The following is a 13,086-nucleotide window of genomic DNA, read 5'->3' on the forward strand; positions in this document are numbered from 1 at the left end:
ACAAGGACCAATATCTTCTTTGTCCGCATTGTCCGTCCAAGTTTGCAGTGTTATCCACATTAAAAAATCACATTCGGATTCATATCGGTGAAAAGCCGTTTGTGTGTAAAATCTGTAAGAAAGCATTCCATTCATTTTCCGCACTATCATCTCATTCGAAAATTCACAAAAAGAACCAATAGCTTTTGTTTGAACCAGTACAATAAAGGATAATTATAACTCACAAAACATTGTCTTTGATGGAGCAACGTTATGACGTTACATATACCTGTTTTTACTTCTTATTATTCGGCAACCACTGCTGAGCGGTTTTGGTCTGGCCTGTTAATATCAGTTCCTCTCTGTAACGGTGTGTTTTTACGGGTTGTCAGTTCTGGGCCTACCCCCATCTCGCCGGTATTGGGAATCGAAACCATGGCCGGCTGCATGGCAAGTTAGGGGTGAGGTAACACTCGAAATGTACAAAAAAGTCTTATCAAAATTGACTGTTGCCATTGATTCCGCGGCGGCCATCTGAACGAAGAGTTTTTTGAAGTTCTTTTTTTCAAACTAGGGAATCAATAACCCTGTACTATAAATCGAGCTCGAACTCGCTTTTCCAACAGACAACCAACCGAGCAACCATTCCTAACTCTGTCTTTCAACTGAAGTACCAATAAACGCCAAATAATTGCATGCTAATAACGCATGGCGCTAAATGGTCGTTGAAATATGAGGTGCAGCTGCCAAAATAATAGCAATTTTCCGCACTACTCGGGCCGAAACGATCATCTGCAAAACAATCACCACACGTGTGGCCACAAACCAGCAGCCGACCAAGACCAAGTGACTGGTTCCTCACAGAACAGCACGATCACAGAACTGACTGGAAAAAAACGAAACTCTTTTGGCAAATCTCCATACGAACTGCCCGAATGGAAAGTGTGAGCCTTCGAGTGAAAATCTTCCATCCGCTCAGAGCGCGAAAACGAAGAAAAATGACCCCCTTCACCAATTAACCGATCGCGCAAATCAATCAACTGGCCGCCTTTAGAACGCGCGTTCGCCTTACACTTTCGCCTGGCACGCGGAACGGCGTCCGGTCGACCGGTTGCGAAACCTTCGGCCCGGCCAAGGTGCGAATGCTGAACCAACGCGAAGAGGAAGAGATGTGGCCGCTACAATGTTTTTGATCTGTTTCGGTTTCTTTCGCTCCAAGCGCCACGTGACACGGAAGCAGGCGTTCGTTCTGGTGGTGGCGCTCGTCTTGGCGGCTCAGACTGATACCATCGGCTGAGGAAGTCGCGACCTGGCTCCCTCCCTAGATTTGATATAGATTTATTGAAAGTCGACCCAACGGAGTAAAGTGCAAGTGCAATCAATTTTTTCGGTTGCATAATCGTTCGAACCGCGGCAGAAGAACGGCGGCAAGTGAGGTTCGGAGAGCGGGCCGAGAAAGAAAGTCTCGGGCGAGGAACTTTGATTGACTTCGGCCCCGATGATTGATGGGGTGTTGCGATGGACTTGGCGTGGCATGGCGTAAAACTAGTGCCGCGTGGTGACACTAGAATAATGGCGGCGATAGACAGCGAGACATTACCGCGAGCGGCGTAATGGCGCATTCGAGCTCTTTTTGACGTGCTTTCATTTAAATTGACCACTTGTTTCTTCTCTCTGCAACCAACCATCGCCACGTGAAGTGCAGAAAAGCCCAACGGTGCCAATAGTCATTTCGTTTCTATTTATTGCCATCGTGAGATGCTGTGTCCCTGGCGTGTCTCATAAATATTGAGATAATCACTTTTGCTTTACTTGAATGAGCTTTTTTCCACCAAGAACCAAGATTGCCGACTGTACCCTTAAAAAAACTGTCCTCCCGACTCAATGCCTTCATTCATCATTCCGAAAGCATTCCGAAACGGTGTGTGCACGGAGGTCACTTTTTATTTGATTGCGTGTGCATGCCTTCTCGAGCACCCAAGCATAAATTAAATGCCCGGGTCGACTCGACCCCGAAACCCCGACTTTTGGTGGCTTTTGACATGGGATGCAGGGATGATTTATCATGCCCATAAACCGTGAAGGAACGTGGTAATAGAAAGGAACCCCCCGATACAGCACGCTGTGTAACACAATAGATAATATCTGGCCAACCGAAGGCGTAGCACCGTATTTGATTAAAACGCAAAATTTTCTACTAATCGACGTGCGTCGCCCGAATAAAGCGCATTTTTCTTCCTTCGCATCAACAACAAGTATTGTTTGTTGGCTGATTACCACCAACGGTGGTCTGGAAAAAACAACTCACAATCATGAGAAAACGGAAACGAAATGAGCCCAATTTGCACCCACCTCCGGTAGTCGGTGAGATACTTCTTTTTAACGACCACCGTTCTTGAATTTCAAGGTCGTTGGGGTTGTGCCCGCGAGACGCGAGTTGATCGTCTCCATTTTTTCCCAGATCACGCTGCTGGCACACCGTAAGCCGGCGCTCATTTCCACAAAACTCCAGCTTGATTAAGTCAAGGTTAACAGCCAATAAGAGCTTTTGGTAGGGCACCTTGGGCGTGCGGATCAAAAAAGTCCTTCGTCTCGTTATCACTTCGACACTTTCCATCTCTCGAACAGGATTTGCTTTATACGAACAAACTGATCCTCTGTTTGGGCGAAGGGAAACGTTTCAACGAAAGCTTATTGCGTGAGTCAAATAAAATCGAAATGAAATCAACATCTATTGGTTGCGGTTCAATGGCGATCGCTGGCGCAATCTGCACCAACAACAAACGCCATCGACGACACAGAGAAAGTCGTTGAAGATGAGGCGGAGAAATTAAACCCTGATCGCGACCATAGCTTCATGGCGGCGCTGCGGACCGATGATAATTAGCTTTTTGCCGATCCGTTGATTTTTGTGTTTTACCAATAAGCCCCGCGAACCAATAATCAGCACACCGCGTGTGATGCAACCCGTACCCATGGTCTCCAATTCTGCTTCGTTGGTCCAGTGTTTCCGATAGACTATTTCCTCTAGAAAATCACACAGCGTCAGCGTGTGTGGTCACAACAATGAAATCTTCCCGGAGGCCGGCCGAACGATCATTGCGAACTCGATTTTTTAACGTTCACCAAAGCCTCGACAGCATCATCTGACCCGTTTTTCATGCACCCTGCTGCAAAAAAGGTATCGGACACGGTTTAGTGGAGCATTTGCTACATGCAAAATCGAGCAATTGCAAAAAATGTCTTCTTTTTCGCAATGCAGTTCACGATGGGAGTTTGAGAAATGTGTGCGGCACAGCTGAAGACTGGCGCCAAAAGTGGCGCACTCAGTGAACTGTTTCTTTTTCAATTGTCTCGTTGAAAATAGAGCATAATATCGATCGATTTCTTCTGTGTGAGAAAAAACAACCAAGTTTGCTCCCAACGAACCAACGTGTATTTGAATAATACAACAGAGACAACAGCCGCCCGGCGGCTGAACCGGTTCGCTAGTAACCGGCGCGGTTTGTGTACACTCGAACCGGTTTATTTACATTCGCTTCAACTGACAGTTCTCGAAACGCCGAAACAAAAAAAAAACACCGGCACAAACGCGCTCTCGGCTGTGTGTTGAGTTATCTAATAACGTATTATGTTGTGAAGCACTTCAGTGTGATATCTGGAGGATTTGTAGGATTTTTAAGCAAACTATTTTTCACCTTCGAAAGTGTTATATTGTGTAAAAGCGGGACGCTTGTATTTTGTTACCTACCAGCGTTTGAAATGTCCCGCGCCCAGGATGCTGTCGGTATATTGCGAGGCCTACGGCTGGTGGCCGATGCGATAGCCAAAACGCAGGGCCGTAACGTCGAGCACGTATGGGCAAATTCGAGTGTGCGGGAGCTGATCGAGCAACAGTTGGTGGCTGGAGAACAGACCATTAGGCAAGTGCTGAATAATCCATCGAAAGAGATGGAGAAAGCGGGAGGAGTACTGCGCGAAACCATCGAACGTACGGCGGTCGTTGCGGAAGGATTGCGTCAGCTTACGGTAGCCGCTCTGCCGAAGGTTGGTCCCCTTTCTGCCGATGGAATACTGAAACAGCGAGCGCATGCAAGCGCTGGTGAAGGCCATCCTTTGTCATCCTCGGAAGGTGCAGGCGATATCGGCAGCTTGGACATTTCCAAAATAACCCTGAAAGAACTGGAATCGATTTTGTCCGAGCACAGCAAAAACCGGGAAGTACGGTTGAGTTTGGAAAACACCAAACGCACTGCAAGCCAGCAAACAGCACAAGCAGCACCCGCCACAACCGTTCCTAATATTGAATCCCCAGCGCAAGCAACAGAAAGTCCAAAACAGGTTCCTCAACAACCGGTAGAGACCGAACGGCCCTTGACTCCTTCGAAAGGTTTAGCAGAAGACGAGAAGCAGATCAAAAGCATGATGCAGTTTGTGTCTTCGTACGATCAATCAACGATCAAGCACGAATCGAAACCTTCGAACCCGATCGAACTACCCCAGCTGAGTACCGTTGCCAAGCAACGCAAGGTGCCCTCATCACGCGTGGCTCGATTGGCTTCTTTCGGTGGACTGTTTGCCGGTCTGGGACTGGGCACGGTAAACGAGCTGGCCAAAGGAGCGCTCGGAATCGGTGGCACGCTGGACGTGAAGCAAGCCCTCTTCAGCCCAACCAATGCCGAGCGCATCGTGGATACGCTCTGCAAAGTCCGAGGTGCCGCCCTGAAGCTGGGACAGATTCTGAGCATACAGGACTCGAATATTGTGTCACCACAGCTGGTGAAGGCTTTCGAGCGTGTCCGGCAAGCGGCCGACTATATGCCCGATTGGCAGGTGGAGAAACAGCTCGTCTCCGAGCTCGGACCCGATTGGCGCTCGAAGCTGGCCACTTTCGATCAGAAACCGTTCGCTGCCGCTTCGATCGGACAGGTACACCGAGGGGTGCTGAAGGAGGGTGGCACGGAGGTGGCCATCAAAATACAGTACCCGGGGGTGGCCAGAAGTATCGAGAGTGACATAGATAACCTCGTGTCGATGCTGAAAGTTTGGGATGTGTTTCCTGCCGGAGTATTTATCGACAATGTGGTTGCCGTGGCCAAGCGGGAACTGGCCTGGGAAGTGGACTACACTCGAGAAGCAGAGTACACGGAACGGTTCGGGCATATGATTCGGCACATGCCCGAGTACCGAGTGCCGGTGGTGATCAAGGAATTAACCTCAGCGAACGTATTGACTACGGAACTAGTCCCGGGGGTGCCAATGGATCGATGTTTTGACCTAAGGTAATCGCCGGAACGCGACCGAATTTACCGGCTTGCTGATCACCTGATCGATTTCTCTTTTCAGCCAAGAGCACCGCGATCACATAGCGTACTGTGTGATGAAGCTGTGCCTTAACGAGCTGTTTACCTTCCGGTGCATGCAAACGGATCCGAACTGGTCCAACTTCCTGTACGACGAATCAACGAAGCGCCTCATGCTGATCGATTTCGGAGCCACACGCTTCTACCAGAAACCGTTCATGGACGATTACTTAAGGGTCATAATGGCGGCCACCAAAAATGATCGCCAGAAGATTTTGGAGCTCTCGCGAAAGATGGGATTTCTGACCGGCTACGAAACAGCGGCCATGGAAAATGCGCACATCGATGCAGTGTTGATACTGGGGGAAATATTCAGCGTGCCTGGAGAGTTCGAGTTTGGCCGACAGAGTACGACGAAGAAAATTGCGGCCCTGGTGCCGGTGATGGTCGCACACCGATTGTGTCCACCTCCCGAGGAGATCTACTCGCTGCACCGAAAGCTGTCCGGGGTGTTTCTGCTGTGTGCCCGGCTTAACGCCAAAATCGACTGTAAACCGATCTTTAACGAAGTGATGCAGAATTACAAATTCGATTGAACGATAGAACCGCCCAGCAATGTGTAACGGAATATTTAATAAAGGCACTGGTCACAAAGCCATAACTAGCCTGAGGTTTATTGGGAAGTGTATACTATTTTTAGGGAACGAAATGCGAGCATTGAGGGCATAAAGATACCAAGGTGCTAATGCTTCAAGGAGATACCATGCTTCTCGGCCGAATCCTTAAGGCAATTCATGATCGACACCGCCAGCTCACAGCGATCCTCGTTGGTTACATCTTTACAGTCGACAGCAATCTCCTTGGCAAGTTCCACCTTCGCCTCGTCGCCCTTCATAAACACCTTCGACAGTTCCATGAAGCCGTCCGTCTGGAATGCCTTCCCGTCGGACACTCCGAACTGCTCCTGCATGCAGGCGACCAGACACTTCTGGGTGCGCGTTTCCGGCGCTTCATCGTTCACGAAACCATCCACATCGGTGTCGCTGGCCCCTTCCTTGGTTTTACACTCGGCCGTTAAACCGCGCAACATCTGCTTCGCGTCCGACACTTCATCGGCCTGATCGGGAGGTGGGAAAGAATCGATTAAACAGAGCCACTTGTTGCACTAACACACCACCTCATGTGCTTTACCTTTGCACCGGCCAACGCCAGTCCAACCAGCATCAAAACGACCGCGCTGAACTTCATCATGAGCATCACGTTTCGATTTCACTTACTAACTGCACCGTGCACGCTCTCGGCAATGTTTCTTTTATAGATTGAGCCGTTAAAATTCCCGGTCGCAGCCGTAGTGTGTTGCATGCTGCAACGTATTCACCGGCGGTACTCGCGTGATACAATCTGGTACAGTATCCGCGATGGCTAATTATAAGAATTTACTTCTTCGCTTCCTGCAATACGCCCCGCCACCGTCGTTATGACCGCCGGTGTTGCCGCCCAATTTCCCGCCGTTTGGGAGCCGGGAACCGTGTGCGAAGGGGAGGGGGTTCTGTTGTTTTCATGCTCTGGCCAGCCGATTGTCGATACGATAGGTTGTAAATGAAACGGCTTCGCGTACCATGTCAGCCACTTCCCGCCACTTGATACAAGATTTATCGCAATCAACCCGAACGATACGATCCGGAATGGGCATTCCACGCTGTGACTAATGGTACGGAAAGGAAAAGCATTTACTTCCGTAGCTCCGGCGCTCCCATTTGAAGCAAACCTTTTCCGCCAATCGATTCGGTATGTTAGAAATTTGAAAACCAAAAAACCGATCTGTTTGCTATCCAATAATCGAGAGTGATTAGCTTCCCGCTTAACGTATTGACCAACCGGAGAAATATCCAGAAAAAAACGTTTCAATAACTTCTAAGGCTCCGGTTCATTTGCGATGCAGGAGTTACCGGGCCGATGATAATGGGCACGTTGTGGTCGAGGTAATTGAGAAATTTAGAGCAAGCAAACACAATAACGACATTGTTTTGTTGGACGGAAGGTAATGATTTAAATTTTACATTCCAGCCAATGCTGTAAGCTTAAACATGTAGCGCCCGGGGCACGATCGGTTGTGGGCCAGGAATGCGGAATAAAATAGAATTTGCATCGCCGAAAGTTTCATAACCTCACTGTCGGGCGGAACTCAAACGAGAAAGTGTCAAAATGAACATAAGTGAGGCGTTGTTAGTGCAACTAGAAAGCGTACGAACCGAATTTGAGCTGATGCTGTTCCTCCGAAGTGTCTGTAAGGGACTACGATCCGGTTATTAGTCACGGTCAAAAAGTTTTATTAATCGTTTTGATTAGTTCACCAGTATCTGGGGACATTTTTCTGCACGTGCTTCATAATCAACACGGCCTTCGTTCGGTCGGCAAGGAGCGTCCCCGAAGGGTTCCCGTTGCCGTTCATAGTGATCGATTTCGCATACGAACCACTGGACGTTCTGCTGCAGGCCATCGAAAACGGATGTCAGGTAACGCCCGCCCTCCCGTACTCACTCTTTAGCCCACAACCGTACTGACCTGTGAAGGGTACGCGAATACACGATGACATAACCTTCATCTGACCACTGCAAAAAACAACCAGAGTAATTACATCCCCACTCCGGTTGCGCACTTCCGGCACACAGTCTTTCGTTCTAACGCCATCGACGGCCCTCGACTTCATGGATCAATTCCGGTACGTCCACGATCGCGCCATCGCACGCTACCCGCAAAAACGGGTATTTATCGTCGGGGACGCCGACGATAACGAGTTCGAGGTCGGGACCATCCTAAACCACAGTGCAATCGACGATATGTTGGACCTGCTTTTGATACGGCCCAACGGCGCCGGCCACGTTGACCTTCTGACAAACTTCCTCGCCGAAAGTGCGAGCGAACTGACGCTGCTGGACAGCCGCAACCTAGGCTCGGGACCGGACACAGAGCCGCTATCGGTTGATCGGATCGATTTGTTCCCGAACAAACGGCGTGACCTTCGAGGACGCGACATGCGATTGGCCATTTTCAACTATCAACCGTACACGGTCTGGCGCATGTTGGCTGAGGGCGCCGAATCATCCGAGCAGCAGCAGCAACAGGCCAACGCCTACCTCGATCACCGGCGGGTGATGTCAATCGATGGAACCGAGGCACGGCTGATGATAGAGTTTTGCGTCAAATTCAACTGCAAGCTGGAAGTGTCAGTAGACGACGATGGCGAGTGGGGCCAGACTTTTCCGAATCGCACCGGATTCGGCGTGCTCGGCGCGGTAGTGGAACGGCGGGCGGATATCGGCGTTGGGGCTCTCTATTCGTGGTTCTTGGAATTTGAATTTCTGGCACTCTCGAAACCGATCTCGCGGACCGGCGTGACGTGCGTGATGCCCAAGCCTTTGCAACTGTCCTCGTGGATGACACCGATCCTGCCGTTTTCGCCCGTACTCTGGGGCGCCGTCATTGCGACGTTCTTCGTGGCGACGATCTTCGAAATACTGATCAACGCCGCAGCGCACCGGATCACCATCGCCAAGCGGTCGTCTCAGGCCGACCACGGTCGCGTCGATGTCTGCGAGTCCGTGATGGTGGTGATGTCCATCTTCATCCTGCAAACGGTATTGCTGCGGATCAACAAGAATCTCTTCGTGTCCCAGATGATCCTGGTCGGCTCCCTGCTGATGGTGGGCCTGATGATCGGGAATGCGTACAGTGGCGGGTTGTCGAGCGTGATGACGGTGCCGCGGTTCGAGAAGTCTATCGATACGGTGCAGGACCTAGCGGACAGTGAGCTGCGGTGGGGCTCCACACACGATGCTTGGATCTTTTCGATCCAACTGGCCACTCAGGTTCGTTCCGTCGTTGGATCGCTGTAAGATGAAATCCAAACTGATTTAACCTATTGTCTTGACCGCATCAAGCCAACCATCGTGACGTTGCTGGAGACTTTTATCACCTACCCGAAGGATGAGCTACACCGGCATGCCCAACAGCGCGACATGGGCTTCACTATTGAGCGGCTTCCCTATGGCCACTATGCCGTCGGGGAATACATCACGGCCGACGTGGTGGAAAGCTTCGAAATCATGGTCGACGACATCTACTGGGAGAACTGTGTCGCAATGGCCACCAAAACCTGGCCACTGATGAACGAATTCGACGAGCTGACGCTGGCCGTGTTCGAAAGTGGCATCCAGCGTTACTGGGAAGCCAAGGTGAGGTAGTGAGCGGCAGACTCGTTATGTACTCGCCTCTATGTCGTAGGGTCACGCGTCCCGTCTAGTGTCCCACGGTCCGAGGGGGGCTGGTCAGTTGTCGCGTGTGCGTGTGGTAAAAAGAGACAAATATTGGCCTGCGGTGCGCACACACACTGCGCATGTATGCCAACGCCTCCCGGATCCGGATGAATCCGGCCCCACGCCGGTGCCGATCTTCTGCCCCCCCTTCGGAAGCGACCGCCCCAAAAATGTCCGCAAATGTGTTACACTTTCCGCAAACGGAGGAGTAATTCTTCTTCGCCCGGTTTCGTCCTGACAGGTGGTGTCAAAGTTTGGTGATAACAAGGTCCAGCACGCCATCGTGTCGTCCCGAAAGTTCGACAATCCGGGCCCGATTGCACTGCAACCGTCGCACCTGCTCGGTGCGCTCTTCCTGCTCGTCATCGGACTCGCGCTCGGGCTGGTGTCCTTTCTCGTGGAGCTCCTGTGGTACCGAGTCGAGTCGAGCCGCACGGCGGGCTCCCTGGAATGAATCAGCCAAAACGATACACATCCTTGTGGGGTGGCCCTTCAATGAGCAAGGTGTCGAGCCTTACACGACACGTCCCCTTTCTTTTAGAAATTTCCTCTCAAATTCGGACCGGGAACATAATAAAACGTGGTGTCCCCGTCCCCAGCCAGAATCGGACCCTTGATGATCTGATAACAGTAGCCGGAGCAGCAGCAACACCAGCAGTAAAGTGTGTCCTGTTTCGGAACCCTCCCGGCAGCAGACTCTAACAACTCGTGGGGTTGCTACTGAAGGGTCCCGGGCCACGGAGGGTGGCAATCGCGTGCACAGCACGGCAACACCACCTGTGTTCCTGGGCGGTGAAGTGGCCACTATCCACTTTATAGTTTTCGGCCCCGTCAACAATAGAAACATACCCTACCACAGTTGATTGAGCGCCAGGCTTGATGTGGGAACAATTATTGGTGGTGTCAATTAATGGCTGGCCGGCGGAGGGAACGCTTTAGATAATCGGACCCGGGTCGGACGCAGGGTTCGGGTATTATGCCGATGGCGCCACAATTTGTGTGGCACGCGGTCCAAGCGTTGACAGCAGCCCCTTTGTAGTGATTTCTCTTCACGTGATCATGATGACCAGTAAGCTAAGCTTTTGAAATGAGTAGGAGGGTAAAAATGGCAAAGGACACAAACTACGCAATTCAAGGCCACGTCACGGGCCACTCCACAAGGATCTATAGCTTCGCCACGTGCCATGAGAAACTTTCCCTCTGTAGAAATAAATGCCCCAAAAAAGGTTGTCCAGTGCCCGTAACTTAAGGTTCCTTTCACCAGCACACATCAAATTGGAGTACATTTTAGCTCAATATGTTTCAATACAAGTAAATGATACAAGCAAAATAAAATAGACTGCGCTCAGGACGGAACAGTTTTCAACGATGGACACTGGTAAATAATTGCCCTCGTCTGCGGAGTCATTAAACGCAATCGATCGATGCGGTGTCCAATGAGTTGTTGCTGTAGCCCTCGTTGCATCTGCAGCGCCGAGCCTTCGATTGAGAAGACTCGGTCCAATGGGTCCCGGTACATCTGGCCCGGGACGCAATATGACGCCAAAGGACGCGCAACTACGCAGCGGTGGTCACGCGCGGCTGCACATGCTTCGTCACGTAGTGAATTTAAGAATTGCTGAACGACCGGACCATGACCACACGCTTAAACATAGAATCTGAAATCCCGCTGAACGGATTCCGGGTCAAAGTTTGCGCTCTTTTCCCTCCGTCCGTGCCCGAACTAGCGGCTAGTGACGTCATAGTGTCCTGCGGTGCAATCAACCCGATACACCGGATGTGTTCCGGGCCTATATACTGGTGGAAAGTGGAATGGACTCCCTCTCGGCGGTGGACACAGGACGCTGTAACAAACACACACGGCTTCTTGGGACCCTGTTTCCTTCGAAATAAGGACTTCTGCATCCTGCTGTCTCGCTCGCACGTTGCTCATTGTTTATTCATTGTGTCCCACCACACCCCAAGCACGCGGCCAATGTGGGGTCAGTCAATGGAACGGAAAGGAAGTGGAATGGAGCAAAGAAAAAAAAAACGATGAAAAAGAACATCAGACGCGGGCCGCGAGAGAGAGGTCCTTTCGGCAGCCAACCGTTAAACAACGCATTTTACGTTACACACACACACATACAGAACCGTCCGCAGATGTAACGCCACGTAACATATGATACGGTCGTTAAAAGGACCTCGCGCGGACATTGTGGCGGTGGTGGGGACAGTTTTGAAATTGTACAGTGAAACAGAACAGCGTGTCTGGCGTCCGGTTGGGGTCTGTGGCTCCGCGCGTCTCCGAGTCCAGGGTGTCGACCAGCGGACCAGAAGAGGACAGCTGCCACGGCACCAACACCAGTTCGGGCGTGCTCTCAGGCAAAAGGGACACCGTTTTCGGCGAGGACCCGCGCGTACACTTTGTAACGGACGTTCGAATACTACGGAAGAGTGTCCGCCCGCGAGCGTGTCTGGCGAGAGTGTCCGGCTTTTCTAGGACGAACCTGCGTTGCCCGGGGTCCATCTGCGGATCACCTTCGTTCGTCAGGTGACCAGAGTGGGACCAATAGCGCACCGCTGACCTACGTGGTCCAAACACTGACCACTACAAAGTGGGAGAGAGAGAGTGCGACTGGCCACCAAGAGTCGGTCCGAAGTGGTCCCCGAACGGAGTAGTCTTTGTCCAGTCGTAACTAGCAGCGGACCGCAAGGACACGCGCGTACACGGAGAGTATCCACGGATTCCGGGCCGTCCGGTGACCAGTGAGTGAGCAGGTAAAAAAAGATGGTGACTCAAGATGGTGGCCATGTAGTGAAAATCAATTGAATCGATGCGGATTTCTGGGGACCGTTCAGCGTTGTGAACCCTCCACGGCTTCTGGTTGTGCTTTACCCGATACCGTTTACCGGATATTTTCAAATATTAAGTCGCATTTCTGCAAAGTGGAAACGAAGAAATGTCTGATGGTATTAAGTTGTGAACGGAAAATCGATCTGTGGCGCGGGATTTAGGAGCAGGTACCTCCGAAGAGGTCTAACGAATTAAAGGGTTTCGGAACGCTGAATTCGAATCGCGGTTTGTGAAGGTGAAGAACAAGATGGATGCACCTTTGCGCGTGAATAATCTATAGAGCAGCGAGCACCGGAGAACCGTTAGGGGTCCGTGAAGAAAGTGAATATTTAATGAGGGACTCTCGACGGACCATCGCGTCTTGCAGCATACTGCCTACGGCGGGAAGAACTGGCACTAGCAATTCCATTTATCTTCTCCGGTGAAACATTTGTGTAAAGCCCCCAGAAATCAGGAGGCCACTACGGACAGGACGCGTGGTAATGGCCGCGGCTGCTTTCGATGGCCTGGGCTCGCAGACGAACGGTTGACGTGTGGACCACGGATCTACGCAGTGCGCAGTTAGTGACCGTTTTTCCCTTCCCGTGTGTCAATCTGCCACTCCGCGGAGTCCCCGGACAAAGGCATTGATTTGAATCGTTCATTTGCGGCT

General features: G+C 51.2%; 4 protein-coding genes across 4 annotated transcripts in view; 2 read left to right on the plus strand and 2 right to left on the minus strand.

Moving 5' to 3' along the window:
• The window catches only part of LOC131211964 (uncharacterized), a 3,309-nt gene extending 2,893 nt beyond the window's left edge, over positions 1-416 (minus strand). Inside the window, exon 1 of the mRNA XM_058205662.1 lies at positions 384-416. Within this exon, the coding sequence (XP_058061645.1) occupies positions 384-416 (33 nt within the window). The remainder of the gene's footprint in view (positions 1-383) is intronic.
• Positions 417-3,727: 3,311 nt separating this feature from the next.
• Positions 3,728-5,934, plus strand: LOC131212745 (atypical kinase COQ8B, mitochondrial). Its single transcript, XM_058206738.1, has 2 exons — positions 3,728-5,261; positions 5,326-5,934. The coding sequence occupies exons 1-2, from the start codon at positions 3,742-3,744 to the stop codon at positions 5,876-5,878; spliced, it is 2,073 nt and encodes a 690-aa protein (XP_058062721.1). The 5' UTR covers positions 3,728-3,741; the 3' UTR covers positions 5,879-5,934.
• Positions 5,920-6,564, minus strand: LOC131212746 (general odorant-binding protein 19d-like). Its single transcript, XM_058206740.1, has 2 exons — positions 6,474-6,564; positions 5,920-6,399 (listed from the first exon to the last, which is right to left on the minus strand). The coding sequence occupies exons 1-2, from the start codon at positions 6,537-6,539 to the stop codon at positions 6,025-6,027; spliced, it is 441 nt and encodes a 146-aa protein (XP_058062723.1). The 5' UTR covers positions 6,540-6,564; the 3' UTR covers positions 5,920-6,024.
• Positions 6,565-7,487: 923 nt separating this feature from the next.
• LOC131211974 (uncharacterized) lies at positions 7,488-10,052 on the plus strand. The gene is made up of 5 exons (XM_058205675.1): positions 7,488-7,497; positions 7,737-7,798; positions 7,955-9,151; positions 9,224-9,517; positions 9,840-10,052. The coding sequence occupies exons 1-5, from the start codon at positions 7,488-7,490 to the stop codon at positions 10,050-10,052; spliced, it is 1,776 nt and encodes a 591-aa protein (XP_058061658.1).
• Positions 10,053-13,086: the final 3,034 nt, after the last annotated feature.

The sequence above is a fragment of the Anopheles bellator genome, chromosome 2 (assembly GCF_943735745.2).
Source record: "Anopheles bellator chromosome 2, idAnoBellAS_SP24_06.2, whole genome shotgun sequence".
Lineage (NCBI taxonomy): Eukaryota > Metazoa > Arthropoda > Insecta > Diptera > Culicidae > Anopheles > Anopheles bellator.

Excerpts from the sequence above, each read along its gene's own strand:
- LOC131212745 (XM_058206738.1), top strand. The coding sequence starts at position 3,742 with ATGTCCCGCGCCCAGGATGCTGTCGGTATATTGCGAGGCCTACGGCTG. Across the intron at positions 5,262-5,325 it reads GATCGATGTTTTGACCTAAG|CCAAGAGCACCGCGATCACA; the intron begins GTAATCGCCGGA and ends TTCTCTTTTCAG.
- LOC131211974 (XM_058205675.1), top strand. Across the intron at positions 9,152-9,223 it reads CGATCCAACTGGCCACTCAG|CCAACCATCGTGACGTTGCT; the intron begins GTTCGTTCCGTC and ends GACCGCATCAAG. Across the intron at positions 9,518-9,839 it reads AGCGTTACTGGGAAGCCAAG|GTGGTGTCAAAGTTTGGTGA; the intron begins GTGAGGTAGTGA and ends TCGTCCTGACAG.
- LOC131212746 (XM_058206740.1), bottom strand. The coding sequence starts at position 6,539 with ATGCTCATGATGAAGTTCAGCGCGGTCGTTTTGATGCTGGTTGGACTG. Across the intron at positions 6,400-6,473 it reads TGGCGTTGGCCGGTGCAAAG|GCCGATGAAGTGTCGGACGC; the intron begins GTAAAGCACATG and ends CCTCCCGATCAG.